This window comes from Ixodes scapularis, unplaced genomic scaffold (assembly GCF_016920785.2).
Source record: "Ixodes scapularis isolate PalLabHiFi unplaced genomic scaffold, ASM1692078v2 PGA_scaffold3__209_contigs__length_174095766, whole genome shotgun sequence".
In the NCBI taxonomy this organism is placed as follows: Eukaryota; Metazoa; Arthropoda; class Arachnida; order Ixodida; family Ixodidae; genus Ixodes; species Ixodes scapularis.
Window position 1 is genome coordinate 30,005,462 of NW_024609868.1, and position 21,784 is coordinate 30,027,245.

Here is a 21,784-nt window from a genome sequence, read left to right on the forward strand (position 1 = left end):
CACAATCTTGCAAACAGGACCGAAGGTATGCAGTCATTTCTGCAAATGAAACAATTGCTTCAATGAACATTGATAACAAGCAGCCAAGAAAATAATCCCACAAGCCTGGGAGCATGGCACCTCAGCAATGCAACTTTTAGTGCTCTTCCACAATACAAGAAAAATTTGCTCGTTCAACCGACTTGCCCCATTTGACTTTAATAGTTTGGAGCAGCGAGACATGTCTCTCCAGACCTGAGCAGTACAAACTCTGCCAGTAGGCAATGTATGACGGAACAATCAAGTAGAAGCAGAATATGCAGTTTGGTGTGAGCATTGCACACAAACTATGGTCTTCCAGTCCAACTTGGCAAATCACCATTTTCTTACTGACTCCCTTTTCCCTAGCCAGTCGGAGCAAGAGGACTTCCAGCCTTGGAACACCTTGTGGAAAAAAGTTTTTTTCCTAGTACATTAATCGAGGCACATTAACAGAATAAACGGTGGTATACAGCTCCTGCTGACAAAACAAATTCAGTAGCCCCGTTAACAGACTCAAAAACAAGTGTGTATACTGGCACGATCGGTATATCAGCACTATAACTATTGAAAACTGCCAACGACAACCCAGTGGGATTCAAGCTCTGGTGCTTACATCTGAACCCAATACCGCAGAACCTTTCCACAGCATAAAATTAATTCTTTCAGAAAAATCCCTACACCAGCATCTTCACTACAACCACGTCTCAACACCTGCACCACAGTAGAAGCACACTTGACCTTCACTTCAGTCCTTCCACATCTTTACTACTATGTCATTATTTGCTACATGCAGGCCGACCGTACCAATATGCTACCTAATACTGGCAGACATGAAAAAGATAGTGCAACGTTCCCCGACATCACTGGAGACAGGCGGTCATTGACGCTCAAATTGCTATGGCAACTGCGGTACATACCTCGCGCACAGTCAAAGCACAAACAAAAGTAAGGAGCGCTGTCGGAGGCTCAGCATCCAAATGGTTTCTTGATTCCAATCCTAGCAGTGCACTAGCATCACCTCGCCCCGTTCCAGAGGCTCTTGAGCTCCTCCAGGGTGTCGTCCACGAGGAGTAGAAAGATGGCGTCTGCCACCTGGTCCTTCACTGCCACCTCCTCCCGGCTGTAGTCCACCCACTCGGGCTCCTCCTCGCACACTTCCCGGTGAAGCAGGGCGTCCACAAAGTTGGCGCCCCTCGACGCATCCCACTTGCTCGTCCCCGTGTCTCCGCGGCCGAAACCGCGTTCTGACAACACTCTCTTCTCCAGGGCGACCACGAAGTCGTCTTGACTGGCGGGAAGCGGACGTCTGCGACGGAGACGCACTCCGCGCTGCCACGGCGGGGAGACCTCCGAGGGGCCGATGCTGGAGACAAGAAGAAAGACAGTCGTTACTTCAACTTCGTCGTTTCCCACCAGGGGAGAGAGAAAAGCAGACGGATCTTGCCTGGCTAAGCTGGTCTTTACCAGCAACTAAGGAAAGTGCTACTGTACTATACAGACAGATTCAAACGAATGCGGTGCAAGCAGACGGGCAAAAACAAGCAATAAAGGTATACCGTAAGACCCTGAAAGTTGACCCACCCCTAGTTTTGGCTCGATTTGCTATTTTTTTTTTTAAACACCAAAATATAGCCTTTCTAGTAATCGCAGTATTTGGATCAATGATGGCCTCGGCGTAAGTGTGGCTAGTTAGCTATGGTGGGATATAAGCGTACATTGCTTACTGGGAAATAGTCATCTTTGCTTCACCGCGCCGCAATAAAAAGTCTGGCAGAAACACGTAACCTAAAAATAACTTCTTTTTAACTTTTCTTTATTGCAGAGCCAAAACCTGTAAGAACTTGAGATTGGGCGAGTTGGTTGTTCATGTTTGTCGCCGTTTAGCGCACTCGAAAAACTCATTCACACACCCAAAGAACACTCCTTTCACACAGCGCTGTGTGAAAGGAGTGTTCTTTGGGCGTGTGAATGACAGTTTTTCGAGAGCTAAACGTCGACAAGCAGAGCCAAAGTTAGTTCACTCCTAATTTTAACCAGATTTGCTCTTGATTTTAGATGGGCTATCTCTCAAGTTATTACGGTACACCCAAAAATTTTCCTCCGTTTTGCAGTCCTCTACTGTTCCTGGGTGATAACTAGGCTGCCGAAATGGCCACTGGCAGTGGTGACTAAGCAGATTACCCGTCGCTTTTCTTAGGAAAAGTGTAAAGGTGTAGGAAAGCCAGTGTGACGTGCATATTTATTTAACCTGGGAAGAAAAAAGGGTGACAACTGAACTACCACTACCACAGTAGGCTCATGATAATTCAAACTCGGGTATTTCATACTTCCGGTTAACTTAAACAAATTTACAAATATTGGTTTTTCTGCTATGCTTTTGATCAGGGATGGGCAGTATTTCAAATACAAGTATTTTAAATACGTATTTCAAATACTTTGGGTATTTTGCATGTGCATTTAATTAAAATTGGGTAATGTATTTGACGTGTGTTTAAATACTAAAACGTGGATATTTCAAATACAATTGTAATTAAATACAATTTTGTGAGCAAAAATACATCCCTCAAATTTATTGTCACTGTCCAGAGCAGGAAGAAAACTATGTTCTGCACCGAATGCAGTGTCTCTCAATCAAGCACAAGCGTTTAGTGACTTTGTGATTACGGCGCTAGTCCAGGGCAAGAATAGTGACGAAATCGACGTTCACAGGCAGGCTGGCTAAATAAGTGTCTGTGAGAACTTGTGATGCTTTCCAGCCTGATTTCCATCCATATTTTTGCCTGGAACATTCTAAATGCGCGGGTCGTCCAGATTTTCGTAACTGGTGCGAGTTGCAACAATAAAACATTCTCTAGATAGTGCTCGTCTTGATCGTCTCGGTTCTTTGTTGGTCTATACCAAAATGTAATCGACAAAAAAAGCTGCTTGAAGCTCTGTACTTTTTTCACCTATTACGTCCAAGCTGATTACATTTTTTAAAATTATATTTCTATTATGTTACTAGAGCCTCACACACTAACTCCCGAAAGTGCGATGCAAAATTAAAAAGAGATACCCAGAGACCCGTTGCAGGTGCCCTGAAGTTGCGGACGCAAATTTTGAGGAATGTATTTGGAAAAGGATTTGGAAGAGTCCAAATAGATTTGGTTGTATTTGTATCTTGTACTGAAATGCTTTTTTGTAAATGTAATTAGATTTGTAATTAAATACATTTTTGACAAAGTATCTTGTATTTCTATTTCAATACATATTTGCATGCATTTTGCCCATCCTTGCTTTTGATGTATTTATAAGCCGCTTCATTCGAGCGACGTTTTCGTGTAGTTCATACTTTTTGGTCTTGTGGCCCCGTTGAGCACGCTTCTCACCGAGCACCGACACACTGCTAAGACATCACACCCGCGGAGCACACTTCCGCGGGTGTTGCTTTTCCACAGCGCACCAGTGCTTGATATGAAATGTGCACAATGCGGCTAATAGTCTACAATAGACCACTTTTTTTGCTGGACAAACAAACTTAGTTTTGTTTTGAGTTGTCACATGCTGTCTTCAACAGTCCACAATACACACCATTTATGAGGGATGAATAAACTTATCTCATACCTTTCACCAATGTTTCACGTGTGGCCTATGCCTGCTGTTCATTGTAGGCTTGTGCAGAGGAAATCATCAAATACCTTTGGTATGTAGGTGTAGCCATCCACATACCAAATTACAATTTTACCTTGCATCATATTTGGATGCATTTCTGATAATTAAAGCAAAATTTGTGGCTTCCTAGAGTTTGAATTAATGAGCCTTCTGTACTTCATTTCATATAATCATCTTTTATGTACTTACCAGACTCCTTCCCTTGGTTCAAAAACAAGCCAGTGGAAGCAGCTCAACATAAAAACAAAGCCCATTATCCACACTCACTCAAGTAACCCCTGAACGACCATAAAACAAAAAGGGCAACCCAAACACACAGAGTCCCCCAATCATTCCACCCCTACCCATCCTCTCTTCAAAACTACCTTTATCTCACTTTCAGCCCAAGCTTTTCTTAAAAGTCACTCCCATTTGAATGACTTTTGCTTTCATTGACGGCTTTGTGACAACCGGTCCTTTGGTCCTGATCATCGCAAAGTGGTGTCGGTTATCCAGTGCCTTGTCATTTGTTCGCCTCCTTGTGCAAATTACAACGACTGACTTTCTGCATCGTACTATGCTGCAGAAAATAAGACGAGCAATCCTTGTTTTTCGGCTCGCGGGGTTCTGAAGAAATGCCGTAGCGACCATGCAAGCCAGATTTGGTACTTGCTTGCGCTCCCCACACTCGAGCTAACCCCAAAACTCACCAGAACATGTCTTGAGCCAGCTCTTTGGTCAGATCAAACAGGAACTCCGCGTAACACCGACGGCTCTCTGCCTCGATGCCACTCTCCGAAGATGCTCCGGAAGCCGGAACATTTTCGTCCAAGTCGCCCGCGTCGCAACGCAGGGCCTCGACGTCCTCTCCGAGTGCCGCCGCCTCGTAAACGAGCGCCGCCGCCTTGCGCACCACGGCAGCGATGTCGGCTTCGGTTCGGGGCACGCTCCAGGGCGGCTCTTGGAGCATCCGGGATGCCAGGCCCCCCTTGGGGGGGCTGTACGGGGGCGGGGGCTTGTTGGGGATGCAGCGCTGGTAGGCAAACACCTGATCCCCCGAGCCCAGCCCGAAGTCGTCGTCGAACCAGTCCTGCTCCGAGGTGGTAGAGAGGAAACAGTCCTCTGCCTGGACCGCTCGCGAGCACAGCTCCTGCAACGGAATATGTTCGGAGTTTGCCGTTCCGCCGTATTTCCGGCGTATAGACCCTAAAGTGCCCCGAGGAGGCACCACTGCAATTCACGTCCCCGAGGACTGTTGGTCGCGTGAGGGGAGAAACAATCCCCACCGTAACGCCACTCTTTACAACATCCATAAAATATTTCGCAAGCAGTTCTACTAGTGCTCAGCTAAAGGATTGGTTAGCGAGAGATCTGTTCGGGAATTCGGGATACTGTAAGACCATTTATTTTCGTGGCCCCTATTTCTTACGAATCGGTCACCGAGGACATAATCACAGCCACTAAATTTTGCGAACTCCAGATGCCTGCATTGAAACTCCTAAAAATCGAAAATTTCGTGTGCCCTAAAATTCTGCATATTTTTCAATTCGCAAATTTTGCAAAAATTAAGGGCTCGCAAACATTAAGAGTTTTACAGTTCTCTGTAGCACAACCCATCACCTGGAACAAGTTGAATTACAAAGCAAAAAAACCTTGCTAAATCTCTAACTTCGTAGTAGCACTTGTCATCCTTTGGGATGCCTAAAGAAACAGAGCCACCGGAAGTGGTTTGGGGCGCAAGAGACAGCTTATGTGTATAAACACAAAAAGGGTCTACAAGTCGAGGTTTGCATCCAAAATTTTCATTGGCGAGACTTGTACATGTTTTTGACGTAGAACTATGTCTTTCTCTGCGCTCAGAAGAGAGAGCAAAGTTGGGAGGTCGAAGTCCTGAAAACTTGGTCACGGAAGTGACGTCACACTGATCGCCGCCTGCTTGCTGTTGAGAACCACGCAGTGCACACGCCCATCCTTTCTTTCTCTACTGGCTAGCTTGTTTGCTCGCTTCAACGCGATCTGCTCCTTCCTGCTTGATTGCAACCGTGATAGACGCCGCTCCGGTAGCCGTGATTCCACAATCTTTGCTCATCGCTCTGAACAGTGGCCGAGCTCGCATGCTCTGCGGCATGAGCAGTTCATGTGACTCCCTCGTGCGACTCAGCGAAGCGTTAAAAGAGATAGCACGCAATTCTGCATATGCGCCTCTGAGATAGAGGTGCGGTGGGAGGGGCTGGGAACCCGTAGACGTTCCTTCAGCTGCGGCCATAGTTCTACGGAAATTTATGCAGCAAAGTGATCCTAAGCACCGACCTATTTTTTCTATAAGTAGGAATTTTACCTGTGCAGATGTGCCGTAAGGGTCATATTTCTCATTCCATTAATCGTCGAGAACGTCGAAACTGGCTCTCGCTTGCACATATATTACAATCGCAATACGCATAGGCGTTGTCGACTCAGTTTCACCGTGCCAACTGCGCAGACATGTAAGTGCGACTCGTACAAAGGTGCAACTTATCTACCAACCTTTCGGTGCACTCAGAGACCAAAAAACACTGTTATTTTTTTCGACATTTGCAGAGCAATTTGAACGATTTGCTTTGACGTCGTGAGGCATATAATCCGATTGCTTACCTTGCCGGACTTCTCCGGGGGAGACTCCCTGTCCAGGGCGAGGAAGACGGTCGAAGCGTCCTTCCAAGCCACCTCGTCTTCGTCCAGGTCAGTTGCCAGCACCATATGGTCTTGGGGCTTACGCATCTCCCGGCTGTTCCGCTTCTCCTCGATGCTCGCCAGGATCACGCTTACCTTGCGGCTCACGTCCGATACACGAGAAACTTCGCCGGTCGCCAGCATGCCCTTCTCTCTCGCCACGGTCAGGATGCAACGGATGGCGTCCGAGACCAGCTTCTCGGCGATCGAGTTCAATTCTGAACCGTCCCACTGGTCGCCCTGCTTCGCTGTCTCGGTCGCCTCGCCTGCGGGGGCACCGCCGTCTTCCGAACATTGGGAAACGAGGGCTGCTTTCTCTTCGTTGAAGTCGCCCAAAGACACCTTTCTCTCGCTCTCGGTTTTTTCGGTACTGCCGCCAAACTGCCTGGAAGCGTTCTCGCCGTCACCTTCCTTTTGGGCCACTTTCCGCTGTCGCGCCTCCTGGTTGTCTTTCGTCCCCAGCAAAGCCTCCCGAAAAACGTGGGCCGTGTCGTCTAGCAGACAACTCCAAATGCTCTCCACCGCCATCTCCACCTGCTCCTCTTGATCTGCGTCGTCCTCGACAACCCGCTTCCTAGAATCGTCTAGAAAGGTGCTCCGCACAATCTCTTCGGAGTACTCTGCAAACGATTCGACGGCGTCAAAGTCGTCTTCAAGTTGCTCTTCTGCCTCGGCTTCACGAGTGGTCACGGGCGCAGTGGTGTTTTCCGCTGCAATCATGGAAGCCTCAGTGTCTTTGATTGAGCTCTCGTGCGCCGCCGTCGAGCTTTGAACGTCTTCTTCCATGGCATCCAAGGATGACTTCGGGGTGTCCTCGACCGAGGACTCGTTGAGGTCTTTGGCGGAGAGCGGGGGTTCCGTCCTGTGGCTCGAGGAGGCATCGGTCTTGTTTGCCGACGATGGTACGCCTTCGGAACCGGCATCCTCCGAAACCTCGTCCGACTTTTCGCTTCTCACCGAGACGCCCCGCTCTTTCGCGGATAACGTTTTTGTCGATGTACCCTGAGCGGACGAACCGCTCGTGTCCGTAGCTTCACCCCTCAAAGACTCTTCTTCCTGGAAAGAGGCCTCTTGAATTTCTTCGCTGACTCGCTCGCTGATCTCTTCAGAGACAGCAGCTTTGCTATTGTCTTCAACGACTGAAGCGGTGTAGTCGTGGCTCCTCTCTTCAATGGATGACGCAGCATCAATATATTCGAACGATGGCACTTCTGTTGGGACCTCCCCTCCCGACACTGTAGAGGTGGGGAAAAAGAAAATCAGCTACAATTCTACACTGAAGTGCAGGAACTTTAGGCGAGATCATGCAGTTTATCCCGGTCCTTACCCGCCTTCGTGGAAGAACTGTTTGACGACGTCTCTTGCGAAGATTCTGCCTTTGGCTTGGAAGGTTTGGCTTGCGGAACCTGCGTGCAATTATCGAAACCCTACTTTGCACCGCGGGGGTCTCAGAATAGCCACGACAAATGTGAAACAGCTCTCTATTTTAAAACCTTACTCCTGACATGCCACCCACCAACATGGCGTTAAACACCAGCCTTAAAGGCCTTTGACGCTCAAAAGAAATGTTTTAATGTGAGACGCTCTTCTGGCTCGGTGTTTGGCATTTCGTGAAGACCAAAAGTGAGGCCTGGAAAAAAGCATGGCCTCGAGGCTCGAACCTGATCAGTTATGAATGTTTGGGAGGGGGGGGGGGGGGAGCCCATAGCAGTAAAAGAAGTGTTTGCACCAGGCGAGAATCAAACCCAGACCATATAGATTATTAAGGGAGTGTGTTTCTGGCATGTCACAATACGTCGCTGCCAGTTGAGGTGCCATTTGGCGGGAAAGTCCCCACTCTGCCTTTGGCAGATAGCAACTTGACACCCTGTCACACGTTTTTAAAAACCAGGTTAGCACCGGTGTAGACTGTACATGCCGTGCGTTAAGCCAGCCGCTAAACTAACCGATGAAGAGCGCCGAGAGCATAAACACCACACGACCCACGTGGAACACGATCGCCCAGCAATTTTCTATGCATTTTTATAATTAGGAAATTTTAATAGATCGTTCCGATGACCCCGATAACAATACCCGATACTCTGTCGATGCTTCTGCAGATGCGCCGTATCCTTATCGGAGGTATCGAAACAATCTACTAAAATTCTCTAATTTTGTATGAAGCAATAGCAGAATAATAGTGTCAAGACACCCAGTTAATTTTTTTTGTGACGGTCGCATGTTTATAAAAAAAAACAGTCAAAGTCAGACCGAAATGAAAGGATACACAGAAAAGAATAATATGTAAAAGCCACTCTGCAAGTATTGTGGGTCACTACACTTCCTGCGACAATGCGTTCAAGAATTTGACAAGTCAATACATTTGAGGTATTTCGGCAATTGCAAGGATTATGTTTTATAAAGCTTATTACCTTCATTATTGATAATGTTCCTCAGACAGTTTATTAATTAGTACTACTCTGTGTCTTGTGTCATCGTTGCACTTGACCGAAGAAAAAAAAGGATTTTTGAGTGCGAAATAAGCAGTTTGTGCAAAGTCGGGGGTTTCTTTATGCAAAAAAAAAAACCCGGTTACGACCCACAAACATTTTTTCTCAATAGTCGACCCCTTGCATTATGCGTCTCTATAAGAACATAAGCCACCATAAATTATTCGTCAGAGGCCCTTCAATAAAAGGCACTTACCAACGACGGTACTGGCAAGCTGCTGTCCGGAGTCAGCTGTGGAATCCTGTGCTTGCGCTGCTCGGCCGCCCGTGGCTTCTTGATCTGCGGCTTCACGCAGACACTCTTGTCATGCTGTGCCAGGTCCAGCTCCTTCTCGAGCTCCTCCTTGGCTTGTTGGATGAGCGTGTCGTACACCTGACACCCACCAACCCGTCAAAATAAAGCTTATGCGTGGGACCCCGATTAACGATTTCTACTGCTTACGATGCAACCACGGACAACAGCACTGCAAAAAACGCTGCTACGGTTGCAAGCTGGCCGTCAATTAATTATTTGAAAACATTCCAGAGTTACTTGCTTTTAGTTTATTAATTTAAAACAAACTGCCAGCTGTGAGGTCAATGCAGGAGGGTAAGTATGTTGAGTTTCCCCTCAAACACAAAAAATATTCACAAAAGCACACATATTGACAGTATTTACAGCGTTCGTTGATAGGCGGTCCCATCTAGCAACATATTCAACTGAGGAAGTGTTCCTAGGCAAATCTGCTAAAATGATAAGGAGCAATGTGTTTGTTGTCTCTAGCTCTTGTCACATTGTCAGGATTCGCATAAGTAACATATCTGAGAACATTAATCAAGTAATGACCATGAATGTGCACATTTTATAGAAGCAATATTACTATAGGTGCACAAATATCATCATGCTTCTTTGAAATTAACAAAATAAATAAAAGTATTCTATTCATATTCGAAATTTCAGACAAATGTTGCAGATTTTTGATCCCACAGACCTTCATGTTAAGGGCCTACCGTAAAGTCGAATAATACAGAATGCAGAGAAGCGTCAAAGGCGATCAAGCACACCTCGATGTGCCTCTTGAGGGACTCCTCCTTCTCCCTGAGAAACTCCGTGCGGCGCCTCCTCTGCTCTTTCCTCAGCTGCACAGCCTCTAGCTGCCGCTTCTTCAGCTCTTCGCTCAGTGCCAGAATCCTGACCTCAATGTCGCTCTGGTCGGACGCAGTCTCTGCAACGAAGACGGCACACTCAAGCTTGGCAACGAAAATAAGCTCTCTTTCGTCTTCATACTGCACCGCCGTTTCAGAAGTTCTCGCATTTGGCTTCAAACTGATCCTCACTGCACCCAACAGTCAAAACTAGGATAAGCTTATTTCTTGTCATACATAAGTCTCCAAAAACTCTACATTACCACGTGTGACCGTCTACCAGAACAACCTTCTCAACCACATAACATCACAATCTGACCCCTAAAAATTTCAAATTGCTGTTATATATTTTTCTGGTGTTTGATAGTATCATGCAGTGCTGAGGTTTAGAATATTTATACTGCTCCCATCAGAAGTACTACCAATGTTTCTTCTGATGCTTTTTTGTATGGAGGTTAAAGAATTCCCATAATATTTTTTATGCCTTTTCCAAAATGCCTCGATGCTATTGTCTAACTACTATAACTTCCATATTTAATTTTTCATATTTAGATTTTTATCTTTATTCCTAGAAGTGAAGGATTAACTGACAAGTGCACCACCAAAGAAGCATTGGGCTGTTTTTGGTACCCAAAAGTCAACAAATGAATGAATAAATAAATTACAGCATTCTGCTTGTGTTTGTTCGTAAGACCAAATATAGTAGACTAAGTTGCTCTAAATAAATACACGAGTTTAAATAAATAAACCTAAATAAATTTCACACGCACATTGTAAGCAACGAAGTCAGGAAAAGAAGGATGGCGACTGTACAAACATTCCCGTCTTGGTGAAACTCGGCAACAAAGTTTCAGACACTTCCGCATTCTCACGGCAGCGCCTCGACCTAGGTATGCTCACCGGACAGGGACACATTGAAGGAGTCTTCGGATCCACTCCCCGAATCCTTGGGGCCTCTCATCCTTGGCACCAAGGGTCTCTTGAGGAGCAATGCCGCGGCAGTACGCCCGCTCGACAGCGCACGAGAAGGAGAACGATCGTGGCTCCGGGGAGAAGACCGACGGCTACTGGAGCTCCGCTTAGTCGTGGTCTCCGTCTGCACTTCTGCCTCAAAGGACGATCCTGACGCCACCACTTGGCTCTCTATAGTGGAGGTCCCTTGTTGGTCGCCACTGGATAAACAACGTCTGCTCGCTAGTTCGTTTCCGCTTAGAGGCAGACCCGGCTAAGCTGACATCAACGCGAGACTGTGGAGCAACTACTTAAAAATGTCTAAAAATCACTTTTAATCATTTACAATTTCAGTATAACTGAACATTTCCCAAGCTACAATGAAATTTCAGTACAGCTGCTTGGTACTTTCGTTTTTGAGAGAGAAGATGTATTTGGTTAAAAATTCGGTTGTGTCAAAATTATGTTGACAAATACACGAATGTCGGACATGTGCAAGTAGTGGATTTTGAATTCGGAGCGCATTGGAAGCGAATGGAGGTTTCGGCCGCATTATTTCGAATTAAATATTGAATAGTTTTTTCAAGCTTTTCACAACTGTTCACCGTGCTAAAACGAAAATTCAGCTTAACTTGCGCACGTTGCTCCCATCCTTCCACTTGTCCACTTCCAAGCTCAACTAATTTTAATATAACTATTTGAACTGTAGCATGTAAAGAACAGATCTGTCACAGCTATCCTAATGAAGGGAATCTATATAACTGCTTGCTATATGCAAATATTCTAGTCAGACATTGCTGCCTAACATATATCCTTGCATAATCGCGGCAGGTTACCCCCTGTTGAGTGCGCTTCTCACCAAGCACCTGTGCACGGCGGGGAAGCAACACCCGCAGAGCCCACGAGCTCCGCAGGTAATCCTTCTCTGCATTGGACAAGTTTGGTGAGAGCGCACTTAACGGGGCCAACCAGCCGCGATCAACACTTGGAAAAGCATGAATATCGCAGTTCACTTCGCAGCGAATAACAAATAACCTATCATTCAAAACTACTATTCGAAAATTTGAATATTTGCACAATGATAACGAATATGCATTGTAGCTTTGACATCAGCACAGCCTCAAACTATGCTCTAGCAGAGTTCCAAATCAAGACAGGACTCTGCCAATATCTTGAAAACTGAACTGCTGGCCAGCAACCGTGGCACAAGTCGACGTCATGCGATATTTAAAAATATAATTACAAACTAATTTAAGTTTTGTGAGTAACCATAGCTGCTGACAAGGCAGTAGCAAGCATGTAACTGTAGTTGCAATTTTTTTACATTTCAGAGTAAGCAACCGTAACAGCAATCTAATTAATTTCCATAGGACCTTTAACAACTCCGCATCCGACACCATAGAAACAACTTGTCGGTGAATTGCCACAGAACAAGACTCTTCGATTGTGGGTTTCAGCGATTCTGTGCGCACACTCCTTACCTCGTTTGTTCGTCCATCTCTTCTTCCGGAACGGACTCCGTGACGGTGACAGGTGCTGTCGCTGCCGTATCTTCTGCAATGTCTTCCTCGGTCGACACGGCATCTACTGTCTCGGAGCCCTTGCCTTCGTCACTCTGCTTGGATGTTGTATCCGGCGGATTGGAAGGTGGCGGCGTGACCGACACACTTTCCGTTCTTCCTGTAGATCGAATGCATTCATTTGTTGTAATTTTTTTTGTGTTCTCGTACAGAATGTCTCTTTTTTTCAACTGTATCATGGAAGATTATAATTCATCAAATTAGTATCACAACTAGGTGAGGAAATGAATGAGGAAGCACAGAAACATGAGACCTTTCTTTATTTTCCAGGCGATGTCAGTTGTGGAAGAACATCGGAACTAAAGTGTGTCCAACCAGACGGTCCTACTTTGCCACAAATCCTTTGGCGGGCACCAGGCATTTCAGAGGTCAGTGTCAGAGCTAAATTACAGCGAGAATTATAGAAGTACCTATAGCACAAAAATTTGACTGAAATTACACTCATCGGAGCATATTTTTCATTATCGACACCGGAAACCAATACAGCTTGCGTCACATTCATACAATAATCAAATTTATACCGCAATAAACCAGAAGTTTGATATAGCAGAGTGCACTAAATCCTTTTGTTGTGGAGAAAATGGTATTCACACAGTCGTAGCCCGTCTATGCAATCCCCAAGCTGCCGCAATGAGTAAATTTAGAAAAACCCTGCATGTGCGAGCTGAGGAGGGCTCACCCTGAGGGGCCTTGGCTGCCCGTGCCCTCAGCCTGGCCAGGGCTCTCCTCTCAAGTGCCCTGACGCTGGCCTCCTCAGCATTCAGCCTCTTCTGCCAGTCCAGCAGCTCTTGAACATTTTTGCGTCTGCCCTGGAGCTCCTGCTGACGCTCCTCAAGAAGCCTGCAAGGCGCATACACCAGCAGGCTGCTTACCACCAGCGGGCAACCAGCGACACGTCCAAAACATACGAGGAAATTTATCTGTTTCTTCAAAATACCCCTAAAGACCCTCGGGGTTCATACAGGGGGGGAGGAGGTGGGGGGGGGGGGGGGGGGGGGGGGCAAGCACCATAAAACTCTCAAAAACTCTTTTCGCGGCCAGTCAATTTTCTCTTCTTCTTCATTCCTACCTTGAGTTTTCACGTTGACCCTTTCGGAGCCAAGAAGTTTAAAAAGCACTGCCTGCTGGTGAATTTTTATTAAGGCAAAAGTGTTATGTCTTATCGTTCAGTCGACCTTTAAAGTCCTTCAGCGAAAACACGTCGATGACATGAAAACTACCAAAACTCAACGGCGACATGAAAGGTATAAAAACCGGCGACACGAAAGGTACCAAAACGCACGGTTCGCCCCTGGACCACGAGATGGCGTTACTTGTGCCAGAATCAGCGGAGGTGCAATATTCCTTCAACAAGACTTTCCGCGCTTTTCCCTCGGCTGGCGTCGAGCCAGCGACCTTTTGTTCAGTAGCCCGACGTGGTACCCCTTCGCAAATCATGGGTCTGTCTTTGATGCATCAGCTCTTGGGCTTTCGCCTTCAAGCAGTCTTAGAGACAACATAAGAGACCCTGCTTTTCTGTGGTCCAAAGGGATTTTAACTTCTAAGTCAAGAGAGGCACACCATGCTGTGCTCCTCAGCAGAGGTCGGCATTTTAGGTCGCCCTCACTCACCCTCACCCTCACAGCCACACTCACCTAAGCCCCTCACTCACCCTCACCCTCACAGCTACACTCACCTTCAGCCCCTTACTCATCCTCACCCTCACAGTCACACTCACCTTCAGCCCTTCACTCACCCTCACTGAACCTCACGGCCCTCACGCACTCACCTCCCTCACGCTCCTCACGGCCCTCACTCACTCATGGCCCTCACGCCACTCACCGCCCTCACGCCACTCACCGCCCTCACGGCCCTCACGCCACTCACCGCCCTCACGGCCCTCACCGCCCTCACGGCCTTCACGCACTCATAGCCCTCACGCCACTCACCGCCCTCACGGCCCTCACGCCACTCACTGCCCTCACGCCACTCACCGCCCTCACGCCACTCACCGCCTTCACGGCACTCACCGCCCTCACGCCCCTCACCACCCTTGCGGCCCTCACACCCCTCACGCACTCATGGCCCTCACGCCACTCAGGCCAGTTTCAGATGGGGCAATTTCGCCCAGAAACTTTACGTCGCAACACCAGCAACACGGGCCACCCGCGATCACACGCAGCGCAATTTTCCATCATCATCATAAAATTTTATTTTTCTTGCACTGTTTAGACACAATTACGCGTTATAAACGTGTTTCTATGCATTTAAATCTCGTTAAGAATACTAATGCACCTTTCTGAAACAGTTTATTTCCAAAAAAACAATCGATTTCGAACCAGAACCAAGTCTTTCGGTGTCATCATCACCGGCACGAGGTATCACGTGAAAATTTTGCGTCCCTGATTGGATGCAGCCGCTTCAAACGTATTCGAATTGCTCCGAGTTGCTTGCTTATTTCGAGCCGGACCCGATCTCAGCAATTCGTGTCGATCTAGGAAAAGCTAGAGAACAACCCGCCATTAACACCAAAATTGCTGAGAAAGATGCTCGATCTGAAGGGCGCCTCACGCACTCACCGCCCTCACGCACTCATGGCTTTCACACACCTCATGCACTCACCGCCCTCACGCCTCTCATGTCACTGCCCTCACGCACTCATGGCCCTCACACCCCTCACCGCCCTCACACCCCTCACCGCCCTCACACCACTCACGCACTCATGGCCCTCACGCCACTCACCGCTTTCACACCCCTCACGCACTCATGGCCCTCATACCCCTCACCGCTCTCACCGCCCTCATGGCCCTCACGGCCCTCACTCACCCTCACACTCGTGAATTTTCCTGGTTCAGAAACTCACTCACCCTCACCTCACCTGTGAAGATGAGGGTGAGTGAGGGTGAGTGAGGGCCCTCATGAGTGAGGTTTGCCGAGGTATGCTCCTCAGTGCATTTAAAGAGGAATGCACCCACAAGTGTGCAAAGGTCATATGTATTGACCGAAGTGGGGATGGTGTAAGCTTCCCAACGTGCTTCTCGCCACAAATGCCAGCTTGCCTAGCTTATCGTCAGTAGAACTCCTTTATAGTAAACCTGTCGAGACCGGGCAAGTAATTTTACTATATCAGGAGTTTTACTATATTGGCAGCATGTTAAAATATCTATTATTGAAGCTTTAAAAAGGAAATGAAAATTAATAAAACGTTTACTAGCCCAAAAACAAAGACTACAACTATAAAAATACCACTCACGCTTCAGAAAAGAACTCAATAAACAAAAAGTTATATAGCAGTTTGTTTTGTGGGTGCTTTGTATTTTACAAGGAAGCTCTCGGGGCTTGTCATGCGGGCGTAGCGTTGCTCATTAGGCCCGCATCAGAAGGGGCAATTTCACCCAGCAATTTGACGTCACAACTCCAGCAACACGGACCGCCCGCGTTCACACGCAGCAACCGAATTGCTTCAACTTGCCATCATCATCATACAATGTTTTAGAGCGCAGCTCTTAGGGGCCCGTTTCCGGCTTGAGCGGCGTCGCCGTCGGCGTAACCGCGCGGTGCATCATGGGAAATATCCCATAATGCACCGCGCGAGCCCCCCACCGGGGTCACGTGACTTCGTGGGGAGGCACGTGACCCCCCCCCCCCCCCCCCCCCGAGGTCACGTGACCCCCCGAAGTCACGTGACTCCCCTGAGGTCACGTGACCCCCTCCTCGAGGTCACGTGACTCCCCTGAGGTCACGTGACCCCCTCCTCGAGGTCACGTGACCCCCCGAGGTCACGTGACCCCCGCCGATGTCGCGTGACCCCCGCCGATGTCGCGTGACCCCCCGATGACGTCATCGACACTGATGACGTCACCGGCATCCACATCGTCATCGTCATCATCAGTGATGACGATGACGATGCGGATGCCGGTGACGTCATAAGTGATGATGACGATGACGATGTGGATGCTGGTGACGTCATCAGTGATGATGACGATGACGATGTGGATGCCGGTGACGTCATCAGTGATGATGACATCAATGATGATGACGTCATCAGTGACGATGACGATGTGGATGCCGGTGACGTCATCAGTGATGATGAAGATGTGGATGCCGGTGACGTCATCAGTGATGATGACGATGATGATGCGGATGCCGGTGACGTCATCAGTGATGATGACGATGTGGATGCCGGTGACGTCATCAGTGATGATGACGATGACGATGTGGATGCCGGTGACGTCATCAGTGATGATGACGATGACGATGTGGATGCCGGTGACGTTACCGACATCCGCATCGTCATCGTCATCATCACTGATGACAAAATCAGTGACGTCATTGATGTCGTCACCGGCACCCGCATCGTCATCGTCATCATCACTGATGACGTCGTCAGCGACGTCACTGATGACGTCACCGACATTCGCATCGTCATCGTCATCATCACTGGTGAGGTCATCAGTGACGTCACTAATGACGTCATCAGTGACGTCAGTGATGACATCATTGGCATTGGGGGTCAGGTGACCCCCCAAGGTCACGTAACCCCCCCCCTGGTTAGTCTAACCCCCCCCCCCCAGCGCCCTTCCCTCCTCCTCCTCAAGAGCTGCGCTCCAATTCGGCGTTACAGGGAGTTGTAAGCGGCTTTCACTTTTTTTCTTGCACCATTTAGACGCACAGCTAGGCACTAAAAACGTGTTTTTATATCTTTGAATTGCGTTGGGAATACTAACTCGTCTTTCTAAAAAGGTTTATTTCCAAAAACGATCTATTTCAAACCAGAACCAAATCTTTAGCTGTCATCATCACCACCACAGGGGTGTCACGTGAAAATAATGCGTCCCCGGTTGGCTGCAGCCGCTTCAAACGTCTTCGAATTGCTCCGAGTTGCCCGCTTGTTCGAGCCGGACCCGATCTCAGCAATTCGCGTAGATCTAGGGAAAGCTAGGGAACAACCCACCAGCAACCTTAAAATTGCTGGAAAAGTTGCCCCGTCTGAAGCGGGCCTTAGCATCTGCTGCAATCAGAGCCCCCCTGACTGTCCAAAGCCAACAAGAGTTCACATGTTGTAGGGGTGGGGTGAGGTTTGTCTTGTGGGCAGCACTTGATTGGTACATTATTTAACAGGCACATCAGAAATGGCACCCTTGTTGCCCGACTTCCGATGAAGACTAACACAGTTCCCTGCCAGCCAGTTACTGGTAGGGAAATGTGTCTGCTTTTTGAACGAGCGTAGTTCACTTATGATGTGCAATTCAGTCCTGAACACCCTCAAGAAAAAAAACGGCACCACCTCAGTTTTGTTAGGCTTATTGTTTTGACGTAGCAGACGATCTTAGGCCTCCGAGAGTGGAAGCAACCTCGAGCGACCGCAGCACCACTGACGCTCTCTCAGAAAGCCGTCATCGTACGACAGCACGGTAGCCTGTAGCGCTTTGGCAGTTAATACACACTTCTAGAGTTTCCAGGAGCTGATCTGCAAATTGTTTACAGAGAAAGTATGCTGCTGCAGGAAAATAAGACTGTATTGGTACTGCCATGTTGTACTACAACATGTATTCGAGTTATGTCGGTTTACTCCCTCAGAATTTTGAGCCTTAGAGGAAATGGAAATTTAGTCGGGACTGGCACTTCCTTTTACTATAACCGAAGTTTTACTACATGCGGAGTTACTATAATGGGGTTTAACTTATTAACTTACATAGATATTTTAAAAAAGACACGTGGCACAAGGTTATTTGAAACTATGCCGATACAAAATTACAGAAGGACGCTTAAGCTTTGCCTTTAAGAGTGAAAGGCAATAGCTAAATATATAAACCCCGCTCGTTCCCAAGCTGTGGAAGCGTGTCTGCATGGCCTAGTTGGTAGCGTGTCTGGCTTGGAACCGAAGGGTCGTGGGTTTGAATTTTTTTTTTCTTTAAGGCAAATTAATGAATTTCTAAAGTGAAATCATTTGAGACATGCGGCCACCTTCAATTCACATTACATGTCATCCTTTAATCACATTCATTCCACGCGTGACGTCACGTTTCATGTGAATGTTGTGGCTCGTTTGAAATTCCTGCGCAAAGTCGTATGGCTGTGACGTCATGACCCTATCGACCAATCAGGATTTCCCCATCCCATGCCACCGACATCGACATTTATGCAACACAAACTCCTTAAAGCTACCTTTTTAAAAACAATGCACAAGCAATATAACAGTGTCAAGTCATCATTTGTACAATGCAACTCTGCGTTTCGAGTTTAAGTTCACCTTTTGCTGGCGTTCAGTTTTAAGTGCGTAGAATCCTCGGGCAATTCTGAAAAAAAGAAAGAAAGAGTAAAAATGTTTTATACGAGATACATCAATTGAGCATACAGCCTCCAAGGGGCTAAAGCTGAGAAGGGCGAGATGCCACGGTGGCATATTCGGGCGTAGTTATGCCACAACCTATCCCGATTATGGAATCTTTCACATGCCAGAAGCTTTCATCCATGCATTTCAAATCAGAAAGGTGGTGCTACTACTTAAAATCACATGCCAACCTACCTATATACAAGAGTCATCACTCACCCAAAACTGAGCCACTTTCCAACGCGGAGGCATGGCTGCTTGGCAGCAATGTTTTGCTCTCGACCTAAGAAAGCAAAAGAAGCTCTCATGTTATTTTTTTCAAATTGTAAGGTATCTAGTCCAAACAGAATGTGAGGGCAGTCACAGATAATGAAGTCGTCATAAGTTTTTTTTTCTTGTGGACATAAGGGCATTATACAAGCACATAATTACTTAAAAAGGAACCTCCTGCAGGCCTTGGAGCACAAGCTCACATTTTGTAACAGCATCAGTTGCTTCACGGTCGTAAGAGACCAAGTACCTTAGTGAAATTCAAATTAAATAAATGACAATGTCAGCAACCAGAATGACATTTCCGGGAAAAATCATTTTCGAACGGCAGACTGCGCTCTATGGTTCTGCCGGGAGAGCATGCTTAGGCTTGCCGTTTAGCTTGGAATGAAGTAGTATTACATTGCTGGCACAAAAATGTGCTTTGAATAACCACACCGAGGTTTCAAGTTGGGCACCGACAATACTAGGATAACCTTGCAAGGAGAGTGTTATTATAGACAAAGCAGGTTTCCAAGTGGAAATCCATCATAGAGCTAGCATAGCCCACTAGATTAATTAAGGCAACTGGACTCACTTCCTCAGACTCCTCCAGTTTCGAAGATACCTCTCCCGTGGGGTCGGTCCCATGGTCGCTCAAGAACGACGATGCTTCTACTGGCTCTACGAAAGCGAACAACATAGTATGTTTGAAACACTACTTAGAAAAGGCTGGTTCTCACATAAAGTGTAGTGCGGAATCGGAGCTGACTTGGCATCGACATAGCTCCGAATCAATGCTTATTTACTCCTCCCATCATCGAGCCTTCCTCTTCCCCCGTTGCTAGACTGCCGAAAAATAGGCACTTCTTCCACACTGCATTGCATTGCACTGCACGATTGGTGAAAAGCACAGAAGACTTTTTTCAGCAGAAAGTGCTCACTTAGTATTGCATATAATCCAACGCTGAATTAGTTCCAAGTTAGTGTTAATGTCTGCATAAAACTGAACCTTAACACTCCAGTAGAAAACAAAACCAAGTGCCAGTGTGAGAGCCCGGCAGTCTACACTCACCACTCACGAAACTTTCGGAAGGCACCTCGGTGACGGAGCGAGTAGGAACTGACGAAGCGTCGAGGCTGGCCTTCGACTGCAGTGGCGGCTCAGAGAGGTGGCGGGCCTGGAGCGCCTTCAGCTCGGCTCGCTTCTGGTGAAGCCTGATGAGGATGCCTCGCTGCTTCTTCCGCAGCGCTGGCATCCTGTCCTCCGAACCTCTTTCTCTGCACTTCCTGGAAAAGAAAACGCAATGGAAGTTCACCTTCCCTCCAGAGAGAGCAAGGTTTACAATGTGGCGAAACCTACGGGATGAAAAACTGCCCACAATAGGGAGAGAGAGATGGTGGCCCCAAAGATTAGGCGAGCATTAATGAAAAATCTGTCAAGCACGCAGGTTAAATTCTTGTCCTCATTGATCGAACACGAGCCCCAGCCGAACGCTAATGCGGCCATCATATCCAAGCTTGTATCTAAGCCAAATAAGACTAAACGGGACACAAAAATTGCCTGGCTTAGACTTTCTGTCAAGTGCAATGAAGGGACGATAGCACTTGGTGGGGCTGATGGCCTGCTCGTGTAGGTTGCACCTCAGAAGGAAGGAGGAGGAGGAGAGAGAAAGGTGAAGGAGGGGCAAGTGTAAACAGTGCACTAACATTCCCCCCTCCCCTCTCCTTCCTTGTACGGTCAACACCTCCCAGACGCTAAGGCCGTAGCACTCCGAGTTGTGGCGTCACAATGGCCGGCAAAGGGAGGCCACGGACCACGTCGAGAAAAGGCGCCCTCTCTGGTTCTCTTTACTCCGGCCGCGTTGTCTGCTCACTCAGGTCACGCGGTTTGTTCATGCACATTTATCCGGCATTAATATACATTTTAAATGCGGTCTTGTATAATTTATTATATATATATATATATAATATAAACATAATATATATTGTGTTACCAAGGTCGAAAGTACCAAATTTATATTTATGATTATCCCCGTAACCGCGGGACCGTCTGCAGTTCCGCAGCTCCCCACACTTTTTGAATGAACCAGCTCCGGCAATGACATTATCTTCTCTCATACAGGCTCGGATTCTGGTAAATTTACGTTGTGTGTATGCTGCTGACTGTCTGGAAAGGGATGCTGCGACATTTCAGACAAGAAGGGAACAAAAAAAAAAAATCTAGTCATTGCAGCGGGGAGCGCACAAGAGCAAGAGATGGATCGACGACGTTAAGCCTTTCGTCCCACACTGCTGCTGCTGCTCTAGTGTGTGGTTCTTTTGTGTTCGCTTGATACTACTGCATTTTTGTGGATTCGTGGAACAAGTCCTGCTACAGTGTGAGTGACATGCGTGGCAACTAGTCAACAATGAAACTGGTCGATTATCGAAAGACCTCTCCCTCAACAAAGAGAAAGACTTCCTGGAGTTTGGGTTCGAATGTTTTCAAGACGGATATTGTGGAACATATGGATACGATCGACAGGTGAGAAACAACTTATTTACAGGCTTCGTTAATAATGTAGGACGCAAGTGCTGCAGTCGGTTGCTTTAATCTCGTGATAGAATGAAATCTCGGTCTTCGTCGTTATCCGTGTGCGATTGCATCGACATTTGTAAATATGTGTGGTAACATTCAAGTTTTTCCTGGAAGGTGAATACGGTGGAATCTCGTT

General features: G+C 47.3%; 1 protein-coding gene across 1 annotated transcript in view; it reads right to left on the reverse strand.

Moving 5' to 3' along the window:
* Positions 1 to 92: 92 nt before the first annotated feature.
* LOC8024115 (centrosome-associated protein 350) overlaps positions 93 to 21,784 on the reverse strand; it is a 54,265-nt gene continuing 32,573 nt past the window's right edge. Inside the window, exons 25-37 of the mRNA XM_029992875.4 lie at positions 20,143 to 20,357; positions 19,666 to 19,751; positions 19,038 to 19,101; positions 18,738 to 18,783; positions 13,185 to 13,345; positions 12,407 to 12,605; positions 10,875 to 11,146; positions 9,894 to 10,054; positions 9,046 to 9,222; positions 7,688 to 7,766; positions 6,283 to 7,595; positions 4,362 to 4,801; positions 93 to 1,384 (exon numbers count right to left, since the gene is read on the reverse strand). Coding sequence (XP_029848735.3) covers positions 1,036 to 1,384; positions 4,362 to 4,801; positions 6,283 to 7,595; positions 7,688 to 7,766; positions 9,046 to 9,222; positions 9,894 to 10,054; positions 10,875 to 11,146; positions 12,407 to 12,605; positions 13,185 to 13,345; positions 18,738 to 18,783; positions 19,038 to 19,101; positions 19,666 to 19,751; positions 20,143 to 20,357 — 3,562 coding nt within the window. The 3' untranslated portion in view covers positions 93 to 1,035. The remainder of the gene's footprint in view (positions 1,385 to 4,361; positions 4,802 to 6,282; positions 7,596 to 7,687; positions 7,767 to 9,045; positions 9,223 to 9,893; positions 10,055 to 10,874; positions 11,147 to 12,406; positions 12,606 to 13,184; positions 13,346 to 18,737; positions 18,784 to 19,037; positions 19,102 to 19,665; positions 19,752 to 20,142; positions 20,358 to 21,784) is intronic.